Raw genomic sequence first — 19,564 nt, 5'->3', positions numbered from 1 at the left:
TAAGCTCAGCAATACTATGAAAATATCAAAGACACTAGAATTGATAACTCAAAATGCTTTGAAATGAAGAGGGAACCTTAAATACATTCACCTTGCTATGTAGTTGGGAATGGAGCCACCATTACATTAGCTAAAGATTGTGTTAAGTTCTTCAGAATAAAATGAGATGTTTATTCTCTTGTCATTCAGAGATATGGCAGACAGGGTGGGTGGATGAATGCTAAAAGAAAAAGAAAGCTAACTGAAGAAACTAGTTGAAACAGAATTCACTTGAACTAAACCTATAGTCCCAAAACTAAAAAGACCCTCGAGAATGCCACTGAATAATTAATAAGCATCCTGTTGAGTTTTGACATTAAAAAGTTTAAAATATGTCAGTTATTCTGTTCAGTGTGGCCAAGTACTGAGTGATGAATATTAGATCATCATCAAATATTAAAATTTAAGCAATTTTAACTCTTCAGCATTGATAAGTTGGTTATCTATAAAGTCACATAATAGAATATCTCTTTCTCCAATGATACCATATAAGCACAATGCTAAATCTCAGGTAACCTATTAAACATACTTTCAAAATGGCTGGTTTCAAAGATGAAACTGTTTAAGTTCAGGGAACAAATCTTTTTTTCTCCCAATGTGTATCCTTTTATTTTATTTTTATTGAAGTATAGTTGATTTACAGTGTTTCACGTGTACAGGGAACAAATCTTTTTTTCAGTTTAGGTCCAGTGACGTAGCAGAGTTCCTGGCACATTGTAGGTGCTTAATATGTGCTTGTTGAATGAATTAATATCTAGTATTTTTTAGTAATAGATAAAAATTAAGAAATAAGTTATTTTAAGAAGTTATTTTAAGATGTTGATAAAAACTGACATCTTTTTACCTGTAGTTAAAATATAATTGTGATAAATGGATTATTTCCCATATATAGACACAGATTGCCTTTCAGGATAAAAAATTATGTAGATCTAATTGCTAATTTTTTATGTTTTTGAAGATTTTTATTGAAGGATGGCCAGTTGTGGCTCTGCGCTCCTCAGGCAAAACAAATATGGAAATGCTTAGCAGAGAACGCAGTTTACCTTTGTGATCGTGAAGCCTGTTTTAAGTGGTATTCCAAGTTGATGGGTGATGAACCAGACTTGGATCCTGATATTAATAAGGACTTCTTTGAAAGCAATGTACTTCAGCTTGATCCTTCTCTACTGACTGAAAATGGAATGAAATGTTTTGAGCGATTCTTCAAAGCTGTGAATTGTCGAGAAGGAAAACTAGTAGCAAAAAGGAGAGCATATATGATGGATGATTTGGAATTAATAGGATTAGACTACCTTTGGAGGGTAAGTGAAAAGTAGGAACTTTGTAAGCAGTGTATCTGATGTAGTTTTTCAAATAGGTAAGAAATCACATTTGTACAAATGAATTATATGTATGTATGCTGCTCTGATGCTTGTCGCAGGAGGTAGTGATAGTTCATCTTTATCTTACTTTTCTCCCTCCCTCCCCCTCCTTCTGCCACTGTTGTTCCTTTTGTCTTGGCTTAGAATCTGTCTGTCCCAGATGTGTTTAGAAGTGAATGCACTGACCATACAGATCTTTCATGCCCCTCCATGAAAGTTATTTTCTTCCCTTTTTTAATTTAAAGTAGGCCTCTGTTTCTTCTTCAGCATTAATTTTAGCTTACCCATTTAATGCTAAAATAGAGGACAGAAAAAAAGACTTTATTTAGAAAGGATTATGAATGTACACTTTATCAGCACTGTTTAACTTGTGATATTTTTAGATACCTGAGTAAAATATTATCTACTTAAGGCTAATTTTTCCACTAATTTTTCCACCTTTATAGTATTTATATATATATATATATATATATATATATATATATATATATATTTTTTTTTTTTTTTTTTTTTTTTTAGTTGAGATATGATTGACATACAACACTACATTAGTTTCGGGTATACAGCATAATGATTTGATGTGTACGTATTGCAAAATGATCACAATAAGTCTGGTTAACATCTATCACTACACAGTTACATTTTTTTTTCTTGTAATGAGAACTTTTAAGATTTACTCGAGAATTTCCTGGTGGTCCAGTGGTTAGGACTCGGTGCTTTCACTGCTGTGGCCTGGGTTCAATCCCTGATTGGGGAACTAAGATCCCAAAAGCTGTAAGGCTTGGCCAAAAAAAAAATTTACTCTCTTACCATTCATTCTTTCAAATATGCAGTTACAGTATTATTACCTATAGTCACTGTGCTCTGCATTACATCCCCAGGACTTACTTATTTTATAACTGGAAGTTTGTACCTTTTGAACCCGTTCACTATATGGCAACCATTAATCTGTTCTCTGTATCTATGAGTTCATTTTTTTGTTTGTGTTTTTTATTTTTTTAGATTGCACATATGAGTGAGATCACACAGTATTTGTCTCTCTCCATCTGACTTATTAGCACTTAGCATAATGCCGTCAAGTTCCATCCATGTTGTTCTAATATAGTATTAATATATTATTCCTATCTTTAAAAATCTGATCTGTTCACAGCAGTTTATATTGTTTTCTGGATATGAAATATTTTTCTGCAGACAGACCAAGTTGTTTACTTTGGTATTTGAGTATTCAGACTTTAAGTACGTGGTTTTCAACATTTTTAAACAGCAGAGACCCTTTTTAAAAGTCAAAATTTAGATAATACTCCAAAATGTAAAACTAGTTGAAGTGAGAAAGGAAAGCGTGATTTTTTCTTGTGACTCGGTCTCCCTATGCTTCACTCCCTTCCCCCTCCCAAGCCTATTACAGGGTTCATCCCTAAAACTCGTCATCACTTCTAGAGTTCTCTACATAGTTTGAAAACCACTGATATGATTAGATGAGTGATGAAGATCTATACAAATGGGGTAGGGGTGGGTAGCCTTTTATGGTAAGCTGTATTTCATATAATCTTTGTTTCCTTTAATTTGAATTCCTTTCTTAATATCTCACTGCTTGGCTACCAGGGTGTTGAATTGCAGGGTTAAATAATACTAATGACAGCATATTTTATTCTTAGTAAAATGTGTCTTTCTTTCTTAACTTGATTTATTCAAAGACTTGAGTTTTGCATTTGTTATATTTTTGGTCTGTTTTCTCACTTTAATTTTACTTGATTATCAAAGTCGATGTTCCCTTTTAAATTACTGAATGCTGTATTAAAAATAATGGAAGGTATGGTTAGAATGGAAATGCCCAACTAAAATATTTCTTGAAAGGTATTTACACTTGAATCTTTTTGAACCTAGGTGGTGATTCAGAGTAATGATGATATTGCCAGCAGAGCTATAGATCTCCTTAAAGAGATATACACGAACCTTGGTCCAAGGCTACAGGTCAATCAGGTGAGGATTGACATGTATTAAAACTTACACGAATTTGAATTCTGATTGAAGAACTGTTGCTAATAAGAATATTTTTCTTTACTTCAAGATTAACTAGAAATTGGTTTTGTTTCAATTCGTATTATAAAAACATACCTAAAATATTTAGTCCACATTTCTCTCCTACAAAATGCTGTCTAAATGAGTTTCATCTTGATATAATTACCTTGAGGTGATTATTTTGAGTATAGTTATGGTAGGAGATTTCGGCCAAATTTCTTTCCATTCTGACACCTAATCCTGAAGTTCATGTTTTGTGTATCTAGTTTATACTTGTTAACTTAAATAATGTTAGCTTCCTTTGACAAAACATAGTGTGTGTTTGTTATTGTTGTTTCTATTTTATTGATGTATAGTAGATTTTACAATGCTGTGTTAATTTCTACCGCACAGCTAAGTGATTCAGTTATATATACATTCTTTGTTTATTTTCTTTTCCATTATGGTTTATCAGAGTACATTGAATATAGTTACCTGTGCTATACAGTAGGACCTTGTTTTTATCCATTCTGTATATAGTAGTTTGCGTGTGCTAATCCCAAACTCCCAATCCATCCCTCCCCCACCTTCTCTCCCCCTTGGCAGCCACAAGTCTGTTCTCAAACATATTTTATTATCAATTATCAATATAGATTCTCTCGTTAAATAGGATCATGGTTAAATGAGATCTGCCTTTAAATTGTTGCCATCTTTAATTAGATTAATGTTTTATTAATATATATGAAACACTTTATATACATATAAAACTTGAACTCTTTATTTGGCCCATTATTTGTAGGTGGTAATACATGAAGACTTCATTCAGTCTTGCTTTGATCGCTTGAAAGCCTCCTATGACACACTGTGTGTTTTGGATGGTGACAAAGACAGTATTAATTGTGCAAGACAGGAAGCTGTTCGAATGGTTCGAGTATTAACTGTGTTACGGGAGTATATAAATGAATGTGACAGTGATTATCATGAGGAAAGAACAATTCTCCCTATGTCAAGGTTTGTGAATAACTGATGTACTAGTGCTACTTCTTAATTATTTGACATTTTCCTAGCCATTTGATTTTAAAAAGTGATGATGTACAGGAAGAAGGAAATTTTTCATTTTTTGAAAACGTTAGTGTCTTGCTTTAAAACAGTATTTGTATCTTAACAGAATTTTTTTTTTTTTAATAGTAGGCCTTTTTTGTTTTGCTTTCAGGATCTGTTTTTTGCTTGTTTTTGTTTAGGGCATTCTCAATTAAATCTAGTTTCTTCTTTTTTTTTTTTTTTTTTTTAACTTAATGGCTTTCTTTTTTTGGCTGCGTTGGGTCTTCGTTTCTGTGCGTGGGCTTTCTCTAGTTGGGGTGAGCGGGGCCTGCTCTTCGTTGCGGTGCGCGGGCTTCTTACTGCAGTGGCTTCTCTTGTTGCGGAGCACGGGCTCTAGGCGCGCAGGCTTCAGTAGTTGTGGCTCGCGGGCTCTAGAGCACAGGCTCAGTAGTTGTGGTGCACAGGCTTAGTTGCTCCGCGGCATGTGGGATTTTCCCAGACCAGGGCTCGAACCCGTGTCCCCTACAATGGCAAGCGGATTCTTAACCACTGCGCCACCAGGGAAGCCCTCTAGTTTCTTCTTTTTATTCTGGTTGGTCTTTTTTTGTTTGGGGGTTTTTTTGCCACTGACTTTGTTGCCTGTTAAGTGTTGCCAGGGGCATTTTGCCGTTGAAGTGCTTTGATGCCATTCATTTCCACTGTTAAAAAGAATAGCATAGTCTGGTTGCAGAGTAATTGGAGAGAACTCTTAAAAGCTGCTTTGACAGATAGCCAGTATAGCAAGAGATATTTTAAAATGGTCTACTAACATTTCTCTCTTTTTTTTCTTCCAGTTTTATTGAGATATAATTGACATACAGCCTTTATAAGTTTATAATAATTTGTCTTGGTACATCATGAAATGATTACCACAATAAGTTTAGTGAACATCCATCATCTCATATAAATACAAAAGAATGAAAAAGGAAAAAATACTCTTCCCTTGTGACAAGAACTCAGGATTTATTCTCTTACCAGCTTTCATATATAACATAGAGCAGCGTTTATTAATCATGTTGAGCATTACATCTCTAGTACTCAGTTATCTTATAACTGGAAGTTTGTACCTTTTAACTGCCTTCATCCAATTCTCCCTCCCCTGTCCCCCCCCCCCCCAGCCCGGTAATCACAAATCTGATCTCTTTTCCTGTGAGTTTGATTTTGAAGTATAATTGACCTACAACACTATGTTAGTTCCTGGTACACAACATAGTGCCTGAATATTTCCTTACATTACAAAATGATCACCATGATTAGTTACCACCTATCATCCCATGACTCATTTATTTTCTAACTGGAAGTTTGTACCTCTTAAAATTTCCCTTACCTAATTCACTCATCTTCGGGTCTATTAACGTTTCTCTTAAGATTTCACCATTTAGTATACTCAAATAATACGTATAATTTAGAGATATTTATAGAATGTGAGCCATTAGTATTTGAGTTCTCTTTTTAACCATGAAATTATTAAAATTGCTCCTTGAATATGTTTTTTTTTGTATCTTACCTGCAGGAAGATAATATGCCAACATAAATATCATTTTGGGGATGACTTGACATTAGTTGGGCTTTTATAGCATTAAAAATAAATGAAATGTTACTCATGTCTGTTGTAATGTCTTATAACTAGATACCTGTAAACTATAGGTCCAAGAGTAACAACAGTGAAATATGATTGTTGTGTTTTGAAGATTACTATAATATTTGTAGTTAAAAGGAGCAGTAAATATTTTCAAGTTCCTAAAAATAATGTGTCTTTAACTCACTTTCTCTTGTTTAGTAAGAAAATATTCAATTTTAAATTGCTAGCTTTATTTTCTTTGCAAGAAGATTTGAAAATCTGCTGAATATGATGATGGTTTCCCTTTTTTTTCCCCCAGAGCTTTCCGTGGTAAACACCTTTCTTTTATAGTTCGATTTCCAAACCAGGGCAGACAGGTTGATGACTTGGACGTATGGTCTCATACAAATGATACAATCGGTTCAGTACGACGATGTATTCTCAATCGTATCAAAGCCAATGTAGCTCATACAAAAATTGAGCTCTTCGTAGGCGGTGAACTGATAGATCCTGCAGATGATAGAAAGTTGATTGGACAGTTAAACTTAAAGGATAAATCGGTAAGTATCTATAATTACCAAACTTTTCAAGAAAAGCAAACCGGGGACTTTCATTTTTGTAGTCAACATTTCACTCAGTAAATGTTAATGGAGCATCTGTTATGTGTGAGGCTCTGTATTTTCTGTATTAGGTGTTTGAATTATAACACTAAATAAGACAGGCATTATGGTACCTATAATATAGTAGAGGAAAAGATTTCTGAAAACAAAACTATTTAAGTGGTTATGTTAGACAACAGTTATAAATTATATTTCTAAAAATATAATGTGTAGTTTTTTGTTTTTTGTTGGTATGTCACTAACTTCTGTTTTGTGTATTTTTCCTTGTCTTTGGTACTAACATAGTATATCATTTTCAGCTAATTACAGCCAAACTTACACAAATAAGTTCCAATATGCCTTCAAGCCCTGATAGTTCTTCTGATTCCTCGACTGGATCTCCTGGAAACCATGGTAATCATTACAGTGATGGTCCCAATCCAGAAGTGGAAAGCTGTTTGCCCGGGGTGGTGAGTAGATAGTTTTGAGCTATTGTATGCAAGGCATTTTGCTAGGTTATTTAAGAATAAAGTATACAGAATAGTTCATTTTTCTTGAACTTACAATTTAATGTGGCAGAATATCAAATAACTGTACATTTAACCATAACTTGAGAATGGATCCCTTTGAAAGGTGATTGTAACCTGGTTGAAATTTAAAACCACATTTTGTATAGATACAGTGTTGTTATATTTACATAAAACTAGCCCACTATAACTGTTGAGTTTATTGAGCAAAATAACCACTGTATTTTGTATTTGTACCACAAAAATGAATTCTTCAGAACTGTTTCTGTAGGAAAATATCTGCAGTCTTTCTTAGATTGTCAGTAACATATCTTGTTTCTAAAGAAAGTGATTCCTTCCTTCCTTACCTCCCCACAAAAATTTTAATGGCTACAATAATACCAGCCACTCCAGTGTCAGAAGGATTGGCTTTCTACAACAGTTGCATTAGGAATTTAACTGTTAGCGGGCATGGCAGCCGTTTGTTTATACAGAGTCTGACTTGTATGTACAAGAGGAATAGTTTAACAAAACAGTAAAAAAGCTGTCACACACAAAGTACAGGAGGTGGCTTGGATAATGTATTCAGTCTACATTAGGAAGGATTTCTAAAAGTGAGATGATGGGGTAGGCAGACCATTTCAGGATAGAAATGACGTAAGCAAAACTGTGGAGATAAACCAACACATTTATTTGGGGACTCGTCTTTTGGGGAGGTGTAATTTACAGGTAAATATTTTGTGTATTTTGTATTCTAGATAATGTCACTGCATCCCAGATACATCTCTTTCCTTTGGCAAGTTGCAGACTTGGGTAGCAGCCTAAATATGCCACCTCTTAGAGATGGAGCAAGAGTACTTATGAAACTTATGCCACCAGGTAAGAAATTTCTTTTTAAATGATAATAATGTTGATAAAGTACATGTTGGACAGTAAAGGGGTATGTTAGCAAATTCTCTTCCTAGATGGAAAATAACAGGAGTTGGCAAACTATAGCTCACTGGCTGCATCCAACCCACTGTGTGTTTTTGGTACAGCCCAAGAGCTAAGGATGGTTTTTACAGTTTCTAATTGCTAAAGAAAAAATCAAAAGAATAATATTTTGTGACTTATGAAAATTATATGAAATTTAAATTTTGGTGTCCATAAACAAAGTTTTATTGGTGTACAAGCCATGCTCATTCATGTACACGCTGTCTTAGCTGCTTTTGTCTTAGCACAGCAGCAGTTGTGGCAGAGACCATATGGCCTGCAAAGCCTTAAGTATTTACTCTCTGACCCTTTACAGAAAAAATTTTCTGGCCCCTGGACTGTGTTTTGGGTCATGTGTCATCTATAGCATTGTTCCTTTTTTATTCCTGGGAAACAGCCACTTTCAATTGGTAGCTCTTATTCTTATCTGTGTCTATACTATCTGTAAATAATACCCTCATACAACTGTTCGTCAGTTTTAGATACCTACTGATTTTCTGTTGTATAAATGAAAACTTAACTCTTACTTCCACATTCTTCCAATTTTTTCTTTTCTTTTTTTTTTGCCACACCATGTGGCTTGTGGGATCTTCGTTCCCCAACCAGGGATCAAACCTGCAGCCCCTGCAGTGGAAGCATGGAGTCTTAACCACTGGGCTGCCAGGGAAGTCCCTCTTCCAGTTATTTCTTAAATTCATATTCAGCATTTGTTTTTTCAAGAGTGTGTGAAAAGTAGTTTGCTGGATTAATGGCAACTTTTTTTTCAGGGTTTAATAATTTCCCCTTTTTATTTTCTTGATTTTCTATACACCTATTACTAATTCTTTCCACATATTCTCTAGTAACCTCTCAAAATAATTTTCCATTATTATGTGTATTATATAATCTGTCGGCTCCACTGCTGTTCTGGAACTTTTCGTCTGCCTCCTCTCATCTGGTTGTTCGCTACACAGCTACCATTTGGGGACTTCTTTCTTCAGCTTTCCTATGGTGGATCCCTGTTCACTGGCTCCTATGTCTTGAGCCTTTCTTGAGGGGCTCTGTCATTTTGCTGAAGCACACCCTCCTGCACTTACTTCAGAAAGGGTACGTGGGAGGTGGTTTTGTTATTCGTTTCTGAAACATTGCTAATCTGAATGCTTAACCTTCACATTTGATTAGTAGTTTGGGTATTGAATTCTAGCTTGAAAATTTACTCAACTGTCTAGCTGGTAATGTTGCTTGTGTGAAGACCAAAGCTCTCCTGAGTTCTATTCCTTTGCCTTTTTTTTTTTTAATAGTTACGTATGCTTTTTTTTTTAACATCTTCATTGGAGTATAATTGCTCTACAATGGTGTGTTAGTTTCTGCTTTAAAACAAAGTGGATCAGCTATACATACACATATATCCGCATATCTCCTCAGTCTGTCTCACTCCCATCCTCCCTATTCCACCCCTCTAGGTGGTCATAAAGCACCGAGCTGATCTCTCTGTGCTATGCAGCTGCTTCCCACTAGCTCTCTGTTTTACATTTGGTAGTGTATATATGTCCATGCCACTCTCTCACTTTGTCCCAGCTTACCCTTCCCCCTCCCCGTGTCCTCAAGTCCATTCTCTATGTCTGCGTCTTTATTCCTGTCCTGCCCCTAGGTTCTTCAGAACCATTTTTTTAGATTCCATATATATGTGTTAGCATACAGTATTTGTTTTTCTCTTTCTGACTGACTTCACTCTGTATGACAGTCTCTAGGTCCATCCACCTTGCTGCAAATAACTCAATTTCGTTTCTTTTTATGGCTGAGTAAGATTCCATTGCATATTTGTGCCACATCATCTTTATCCATTCATCTGTCGATGGACACTTAGGTTACTTCCATGTCCTGGCTATTGTAAATAGAGCTGCACTGAACATTGTGGTACATGACTCTTTTTGAATTATGGTTTTCTCAGGGTATATGCCCAGTAGTGGGATTGCTGGATGGTATGGTACTTCTATTTTTAGTTTTTTAAGGAAACTCCATACTGCTCTCCATAGTGGCTATATCAGTTTATATTCCCACCAACAGTGCAAGATATTCCTTTGCTTTTGATCTTTGTTTCTGGAAGTTTTGGTTTTATCATTGAGTTTAGAACTTTCCTGATGAAATGCCTTGCTTGGTATAGGTCTGCTTTGTGATGGGTTTTCAGTGGGCCTGGAGATTCCTAACTTGTGAGAGATTTCTGTTCTTTCTTTGCTAATTTACTTCGTGTTTTGCTTTTTGTGGATCTTTGAGATGTCTTTGACTGTGGTGTTAAATCTACTAAATCTGATTTTCTTGCCTTTCCTTTCTCCTCTCATTAATTTTATTCCAGCTTTGGGTGGTATCCTTAACTTTTTCCAGCTCTTCTGTTGACTTTTTGTCCCCAGATATTCTAGTGTTAAATTTTCAAGACCTTCCTCCAAGTGATCATTTTCCGTAGGATTTTTTCATGAGCACATTTCAGTGTTTCTACTCTAATATATGTTTTCCTCTAAAATTTAACATTCTACAAAGTTATGCACTAAAAATAACAGCTTGTGGAAAGAGAGAATTCAATCAGATCATTCAATCCTATACAACTTAAAAAAATGTTTTTTAATGTTTTTTTGGAAACATTTACAACCTTACAGAAAAGTTTGAAGTACAATTTGAGGACTTCAAGAACCATTTGAGAGTAATTTGCTGCTGGTCTGATGTCCCATCATCCTTAAATACTTTATTGTGTATTTCCAACAAGCAAGGATATTGGCATTCTACTATAAAGTAGAGCTTTGCCTTCTCCCCGATTAATTATGTGTTATCACTGTTTACTCATGGATTCTTATTTTATCTATTGGGTTATAGCCATTATAGTCATTATTTATTTTGATGCTCAGTTGTCCCAGGTATGGTCAGTGGATATGTACCCAACTCTCTTTTTTACATAAACCCAGTGCTTTTTTTAATATAGCTTCATCATCCTTTGAGTACTTCTTTCTGGCATAAGATATTTAAAGTTCATCTAGTACTTTCTCTATTCCAGCCCTAGAATCAGACATTTCTCCTTTTAGTGAGGGAAGATATTTAGAAACCAGAATGTGAGGGCTAAATTGTGCTCATTACTACTGGGGTGTTCTTGTGGTCTAGGCATTTTCATTGGACTTAGGAAGTAATACACACTTAAACACACACACACGTATGTAAACACATTTATATCAAAAAACAAACATGGGTTCAAACTGGTACTAATCCAGCTTTTTAGTCTTTTGCATTCCATATTTGTATCTATTCTCTACATTAGTGAGATATCTGCTTCCCAGCTTCATCGGTCTATTGGGGAGGGAGGTAGAATAGAAATTTGCCTCTTAGGCAGATTTCAGGCACTCTGTTTTTAAGTCTTTGATTCATCTGTACCTTCTCAATTATGTTCTGTTTTCATATCCTTAACTTTTCCAGGACTTGGTGGAGTGCTGATTTATAGGTACCCTCTCCCTCTTTCTCTTACCCCCCAAGAAGCACTTCTTGGGTTCAGCTAAGCCAGCTATCTTCCATCCCCTCTACACCTTCAGTAATTTGCTGACATCTCTAATGTTCCTTCAGCTTTTAACTTCTTTATCCTTCTGAGTTTATGTATTTTATATTAATTTATTCTCATTTTAGTGGGGTTTATGGATGCGTTGCTGACAAATGCAGTTCAATAATTGGCCCAGATAATTTTTTAAACTGTTGTGTTTACATTATCTCCTTTTTCTAAAGTAGACACCGTCTGACCTTTCCCATCCAATCTCACTTTCTGAGTCATGTGGTACAGAATCGATTCAGATGTTAATTAGATTCTTAAATAAGGCTTTTCTTTTTTTTTCTAATTGAGTTTTTATTTGCTCTGTTAAGGCTTTTCTTAATGATTTAATTTGATCCTTATCTGTTGTGTAGTTTAGAATTTGTATTGTTTTACTTACTAGTATTTGAGTAACAGCTGTTGTTGCTTTATGTACACAGATTCAACATTTGAAAAGGAAAACCCATCTCATAATCCCTGACCTTGTGATTTGAGCTTAGTGCCACTAGGTGGCGAGAGGGAGCTCTTGCCGAGCAGCTCAAGCAGGAAACTTACGAGGGTGCTTTTATCTTATTTTATATAATCGAAGTATAGTACCTAAATTTGAAATAGCCAGCTTTGAAAATGCCAGTAATGATCGTATGACAGTAGACAAATCATAGGCTTTGGACTCAAATGGACTTGAGTTCAAGTCCTGCTTCTTCAAGTTGCTACTCCATGGCCTTAAACATGAGTTTTCTTAGTTTCTCAGAGCTTCCTTACCTGTAAAACTGAGCTACTAATAACTATTTCATAGAATTCCATGGATTAAATGGGGTCATGTATGGAAAACCCCTAGCCTAGTGACGGGTATTTACTCACTATTCAACAAACGTTAACCTACTCTTTGTCACTGTGGTTGTTACACACATGGGCGCACACATTCTTCTTTAAGATAGGAAGCAGGAGCTCTAAGAAAAGGAAGTAGTTATAAATTCTGTTTCTAACATTTGGGTAATCATTTAGTGTTTGTGCACACGTGCACATATTTTAAAAGGAGGAAAAAACAAGATGGAATTAGAAGCTTTTTAATTAGTCATTGACTTTACTTTTGTTTATTCTGAATCTTTGCCTAAAGTCCAGTGCCTCCAGTATGATTTGCTGTTAAACTTAGAACTTCTACAGTAGTCTCTGTAGGTAATTTAAACTCTTGTAATTTAAACTCCTCAGGAGTTCTTGTGACCTTTATACGCATCAGGAAAACAGGTTCTTGCTTGATACAGAGAAATTAAAATGTATATTGCTTTACTAAGCAGAATGAGTTGCTTTTCCTCTTCAGAGCTTCCTTTTTCCCAGGAGTTTGGTCTAACTCATATCTTAAAATATGGCAAAATCTGTTATGAGCACTTCACACTTGTTAACTCATTTAAACCTCACAACATTCCTAGGGAGGGAATTACTATTTTTACTTCTATTTTAAAGATGGGGAAACTGAGGCACCGAGAGATTGTTCCTTTTGACCAGAGACACACAGCTTAAAGGCAGTTCTAAGATAATGCATGCAGTTGGGCTCCAAAGTTTGTACTGTTAACCTGTGTGTTACTGCTCAACGTTTTCTAGACTTTCTTATACTGTGTTGCTATAATCATTTAATTGATTAGGCTTTATTAGGTATCTCTTCAAAAAACTAGAAAGAAATAAACTAAAATCCAGGATTTATGGGCAGTTTAAATTTGTTGTCTCTATTTTCCATATTTTGTTAAATGAGCATGTGCATAATCGAGGACCTAAGATTATTTAGGTTCATGAATGCTGAAGCTGGAATGGCCACTAGTGATCGTTTGGTTCAGATCCCTCAAATGAATAAACTATAATCCAACAACATTAAATGATTTGCTTAAAATTCAGTGCTTCCTTTTCTTAGAGCTCTTGTTTCTTTTCTCCTATTCCCTTTGCCCTCCCTCCTTCACTCAGAATTTTTTTTTTTTTTTTTTTTTTTTTTTTTTTGCGGTATGCGGACCTCTCACTGTTGTGGCCTCTCCCGTTGCGGAGCACAGGCTCCGGACGCGCAGGCTCAGTGGCCATGGCCCACAGGCCCAGCCATTCTGCGGCATGTGGGATCTTCCCGGACCGGGGCACGAACCCGTGTCCCCTGCATCGCCAGGCGGACTCTCAACCACTGCGCCACCAGGGAAGCCCCACTCAGAATATTTTTAAACTAAGCAAGATATTTTCAGATACAGCATATGGATTGGTTTCTTTTTAGAGAGTAACTTGGATCTTTATTGTTTAAAAAAAAAATTGAGAAAACCTAAATACCCAGTGTTAGAATTAAACTAGTGTACTGGCAAAAGGACTTGTCATTTTAATCATCAATATAAAATGATATAGGGGATGGGTATTTAATGACAGGAGAAGATATTCACAAATGTTTTATTATTAAAACTGAATATTTCATTTAGTTATATGTTACTCTCCCTTCAGAATAGGGAAAGCCAACAATTTTAACACAAATTGAAGTTTTTTTGATATTTCCAGGCCTGTAAAAATTAGCTTACCCTAAGGAAATTATAGTAATTTTCAGTTATCTTTATTCTTCAAGAAAAGCTTTTACTTAAAAAGAAAATCTTATTTATCGAGTGGTACTTTAATCATAGGGCATTTACCTTGGAAATAATTTGATTATTGAAGTACTTTCTGAAGTAAGTTTGAGTGTTTGGTAGCTAATAATGGGATTGTTTCTTTTTTACTGTATCTTTTTAGTGTGATTTAAATGAAACTCATCTTTTAATATTATCAAAAAAAATTTTCTTACTTGATGTGCACATTAGGCACTGTTCCCTTTTTTTTTAATGTTTGCTTTTTAAGGTTCAGTTTCCAAGGATACCAGTAAGCTTCTTTCATTGTAACAAACCAATTAATACAGGGGTCCCCAACCCCCAAGCCACGGACTGCTACCGGTCTGTGGTCTGTTAGGAACCTGGCCGCATAGCAGGGGGTGAGCAGCAGGCCGGACCAGTGAGCAAAGGAAGCTTCATCTGTATTCACAGCCACTCCTCATCACTCTCATTACTGCCTGAGCTCTGCTTCCTGTCAGATCAGCGGCAGCTAGATTCTCATAGGAGCCCGAACTCTACAGTAAACTGCGCATGCGAGGGATCTAGGGTTGAACGCTTCTTAGGAGAATCTAATGCCTGATGATCTGAGGTGGAGCTGAGGCAGTGATGTTAGTGCTGTGGGGAGCGGCTGCAAACACAGATTATCGTTAGCAGAGAGGTTTGACTGCACAGAGACCATAATAAATCAATTGCTTGCAGACTCATATCAAAACCCTATCAGTGGGTGACAAGTGAAAACAAGCTCAGGGCTCCCACTGATTCTGCATTATGGTGAGTTGTATAATTATTTCATTATGTTACAATGTAATAATAATAGAAATAAAGTGCACAATGAGTGTAATGCGCTTGAATCATCCCAAAACCATCCCCCCCACCCTGGTCTGTGGAAAAATTGTCTTCCACGAAACTGGTGCCTGGTGCCAAAAAGGTTGGGGACTGTTGAGTTAATACACAGTGTCATGGAAGCTAACATAAGTTGGAAGGAAGAGCTTGTCATATTTCCAATTTTTTATTTTCAATAAGAACTACTTCCTTTTGAAGTGTGTTGTAGTTTTTTGGTCTCTAGTGCCTGAGGAAGACATGTTGATTTAGGTCTCTGTGTAGGAGGAGACTGCTTCCTTCGTGTTTGGGTTGAGTGATTAAAGAGCCCTGGTTGATTGGGACTTTTTTTTTTTTTTTTTTAAAACCAATCCAGATCTGGTTATGTCTTGTGAAGTTTGAGCCTGTAACTCAGCTGAATTGATTCTTATTCCATACTAAAGTAGTCTTCGGAATATCAAAAGTAAAATACTATGAATGCATGAATTATGTTTTATTTTAGACTATGTATCTTTTTTTTCTTACAGATAGCACAACAATAGAAAAATTAAGAGCTATTTGTTTAGACCACGCCAAACTTGGAGAAAGCAGCCTTAGTCCATCTCTTGACTCGCTCTTCTTTGGTCCTTCAGCCTCACAAGTGCTATACCTAACAGAGGTTGGTTTTTACTTTTTGAATTTATTCCATGTTCTTGAAATTTGACCTTTTATATGATAATGTGAAGAACATGGATCAAATTGTAATGAAATGTTTTTGAAAGAATTTCAAAATATGGGGAAATTTTAAACCAATGATGATGAGGAAAATAAGAAATTATCTTAAAATCTTTTAATACAGTTCTTCTACTTTTTTCCAGGTAGTCTATGCCTTGTTAATGCCTGCTGGTGCACCTCTGGCTGATGATTCCTCTGATTTTCAATTTCACTTCTTGAAAAGTGGTGGCCTACCCCTTGTCCTGAGTATGCTAACCAGAAATAACTTCCTACCAAATGCAGATATGGAAACTCGAAGGGGTGCCTACCTCAATGCTCTTAAAATAGCCAAGCTGTTGCTAACTGCCATTGGCTATGGCCACGTACGAGCTGTGGCGGAAGCTTGTCAGCCAGGTGTGGAAGGCGTGAATCCCATGGCGTCGGTAATACAGACTTTTTAAAAATCTTTTTGTAATAATAGATGGCAACTTTTAAAGTTAAACTTCTTAGAAACTCTTAAGAGTTGCTTATAGAGTTCAGAGTTGATTCAGAATGTTTTTAGTTCCTTTCCAGTGGTTCCTCATTTTAATGGTTTCCTTCTATTGAATTATATTTGTATTAAAATTACAAATGCTTTTCACTGACTCTACTCTGAGAGGGCAGTTCTTCCCTGTTCCCTTAAATCCTGTTTGACTTTTAAATTTTTTTTTGACCTGTAGTTGACTTACAATATTATATTAGTTTCAGGTGTGCAACAAAGTGATTTGATATTTTTATAGCTTATACTCCATATAGTTATTATAAAATATTGGCTATATTCACTGTGTTGTACCTTACATCCTTTTTTTTTTTTTTTTTTTTTTTATTTATTTATTTTTGGCTGTGTTGGGTCTTTGTTGCTGCGCGTGGACTTTCTCTAGTTGCCGCGAGTGGGGGCTACTCTTTGTTGCGGTGCGCGGGCTTCTTGTTGCAGAGCACGGGCTCTAGGTGCACAGGCTTCAGTAGTTGTGGCTCGCAGGCTCTAGAGCGCAGGCTTAGTAGTTGTGGTGCACGGGCTTAGTGCTTCCACAGCATGTGGCATCTTCCCGGACCAGGACTCAAACCCGTGTCCCCTGCATTGGTAGGCGGATTCTTAACCACTGTGCCACCAGGGAAGTCCCCACCTTACATCCTTATAGCTCACTTATTTTATACCTAGTAGTTTGTACCTCTTAATCCCCTTCACCTATTTTGCCTCTCTCCCCTCTGGTAACCACCAGTTTGTTTTCTGTATCTGTGGTTCTGTTCCTGTTTAGTTATATTTGTTTTATTTTTTAGATTCCATGTATACATGAAAATATACAGTATTTGTCTTTTCTTTGTCAGACTTATTTCATTCTTTTTATGGCTGAATAATATAATATTCCATTGTATACACACACACCACATCTTTTTTATCCATTCATCTGTTGATGAACACTTCCGTTGCTTCCATATCTTGGCTATTGTGAATAATGCTGCTGTGAACACTGAGGTGCATATATCTTTTCAGATTAGTGTTTTCATGTTCTTCAGATATATACCCAGGACTGGAATTGCTGGGTCACTGTTTGCAGATGATCATGGTACTATTCTATACGTATAGAACCCTAAAGACTCCACCAAAAAACCATTAGAACTAATAAGTGAATTCAGTAAAGCTGCAGGACACAAGATTGATATACAGAACTCTGTTACATTTCTATACACTAATAATGAACTATCAGGGAATTGAAGGAAGCAGTCACATCAAAAAAAAACCACCTAGCAATAAATTTAACCAAGGAAGTGAAAGACCTATACTCTGAAAACTATAAATGTTGATAAAAGGAAATTGTAATACAATACGAAGAAATGGAAAGTTATCCTGTGTTCATGGATTGGAAGAATTAATGTTAAAATGTTCATACCCAGTGCAATGTACAGATTTAATTCAATCGCTATCAAAACTTGTGACATTTTTCACAGAACTAGAACAAATAATCCTAAAATTTGTATGGAACCGCTAAAAACCCCAAATAGTCTTTCAATTATTCTATTTTATTTTTCGGCCTCACTGCACTGCTTGAGGGATCCTAGTTCCCCAACCAGGGATTGAACCCAGGCCCTCGGCAATGAAAGCACGGAGTCCTAACCACTGGACCACCAGGGAATTCCTTCCTTCATTTATTTTAAATCTACTAAAAACTCCATGTGAATCTCTTCCTAGCTCGTATCTGGCATATATATATATATATATATATATATATATACATACACATACATACATACACACACACACACATACATACATACATACACAGACACAGACACACAGAGACGGTAATAAAAAAGATGTACAGTTGACCCTTGTACAACACAGGTTTGAACTGCTCGAGTCTGCTTATACATGGATTTTTCAATAAGTACTACAGTACTACATGATCCTAAATTGATTGGAACCACAGATACCCAGGGCCGACTGTAAAGTTATGTGCAGATTTTCGACTCCTAGAATGTCTGTCCTCTTAACCCCCATGCCGTTCAAGGATGAACTGTAGTTGATTTAGCCTGTTGCCAGCCTCTCTTCCCATCTTGACAGTCTTAACCTCCAATTCTGAACTTACTTTGACTCTGTTTTTACCTTGATCCATTTTACCAAAGGTTCTCAAGACATGCCAGAATTCAATGCCTATTTATGAGAAGTCAAACTACACATTTGACTTGTTTTATATGCATCATAAGTGATGGTTTACTAAGTTACCAATAGAAGATAAAAGCTTCAGGAATATAGATTTTCTATTTTAAGAATGAATGGCTTAGGCCTTGAGATTAGAATATTGATTAGATATGTGATACTATAATAATCACATATAATTGAGGTAATAGCATTTATAATTGTTTTAGGTGTGATGATGATACTGTGGTTATGTTTAAAAGGAAGAGCCCCGGGGCTTCCCTGGTGGCACAGTGGTTGACAGTCCGCCTGTTAATGCACGGGTTCGTGCCCTGGTCCGGGAGGATCCCACGTGCCGCGGAGCGGCTGGGCCCGTGAGCCACGGCTGCTGGGCCTGCGCGTCCGGAGCCTGTGCTCCGCAGCGGGAGAGGCCGCAGCGGTGGGAGGCCTGCGTACCGGGGAAAAAAAAAAAAGAAGGAAGAGCCCCCTCTTTAAAAAAAAAAAATGTTGAAGTATTTAGAGATGAAATTTTATTTAGGATTTGCTTCAAAATAATCCTGGGGTGGGGCCTGGATGGAAAGTGAGGGGAGTCGTTAGACAAAGTAATTTTGGTCCTTTGTTCATAATTGTTGAAGCTGGGCGGTGGGTACATGTGCGTTCATAATCCTTTTCTCTCCATTTTCATTAAAAAGGGTAATGAACAAAAGTGGCCCAAGTCTTAAATTGTTTTGCATTAAAGGTACCACGCTTACTAGGATTTTTTAAAAGTGGTGTTCTTCTTAAGATAAAAACAGATTATTATCGTAATCCCTGACACAGGAGCTTAATGAAGAACACAAAATATAAATGCTCCCCTCTTTCACTTTTCTCTTTTATTCAGAAAATGTGCCACTGTGTATACAGAGGTACATAATAGCCTCTAATCTCAAGGAGCTCACAGTCAATAGGGCGCTAAAGGCAAAATTAGTAAAAACAGACTTGTCTTAAATACTGTTGTAGAAATACTTAATATGGAGAAGAGTTAGGACTTGAAAGGCAGTCAGAATTGCCTGGCTAATAACGACTTAAAAGTAATCTTGGGCTTCCCTGGTGGCGCAGTGGACGCCTGCCGATGCAGGGGACACGGG

At 36.3% G+C, this 19,564-nt stretch overlaps 1 protein-coding gene across 9 annotated transcripts in view; it reads left to right on the top strand.

The window, feature by feature from the left end:
- The window catches only part of USP9X (ubiquitin specific peptidase 9 X-linked), a 122,718-nt gene that overhangs the window by 65,957 nt on the left and 37,197 nt on the right, over positions 1–19,564 (top strand). For 8 of the 9 annotated variants that reach the window (XR_016391381.1, XM_089904611.1, XM_089904609.1 and 5 more), the window contains exons 16-23: positions 998–1,340; positions 3,285–3,380; positions 4,198–4,409; positions 6,359–6,599; positions 6,959–7,108; positions 7,903–8,023; positions 15,598–15,728; positions 15,928–16,206. Coding sequence is in view for 8 of the 9 variants with exons in the window: in XM_089904611.1 (XP_089760737.1) it covers positions 998–1,340; positions 3,285–3,380; positions 4,198–4,409; positions 6,359–6,599; positions 6,959–7,108; positions 7,903–8,023; positions 15,598–15,728; positions 15,928–16,206 (1,573 nt within the window). In the remaining variant the exon portion in view is untranslated. The remainder of the gene's footprint in view (positions 1–997; positions 1,341–3,284; positions 3,381–4,197; positions 4,410–6,358; positions 6,600–6,958; positions 7,109–7,902; positions 8,024–15,597; positions 15,729–15,927; positions 16,207–19,564) is intronic. The other variant, XM_089904612.1, reaches the window with a different exon arrangement.

The sequence above is a fragment of the Delphinapterus leucas genome, chromosome X (genome assembly GCF_059928025.1).
Source record: "Delphinapterus leucas isolate spDelLeu-1000000601 "Yukka" chromosome X, BTC_Dleu_Yukka2, whole genome shotgun sequence".
Classification (NCBI taxonomy): domain Eukaryota; kingdom Metazoa; phylum Chordata; class Mammalia; order Artiodactyla; family Monodontidae; genus Delphinapterus; species Delphinapterus leucas.
This window is presented reverse-complemented; position numbering and strand designations above follow the sequence as displayed.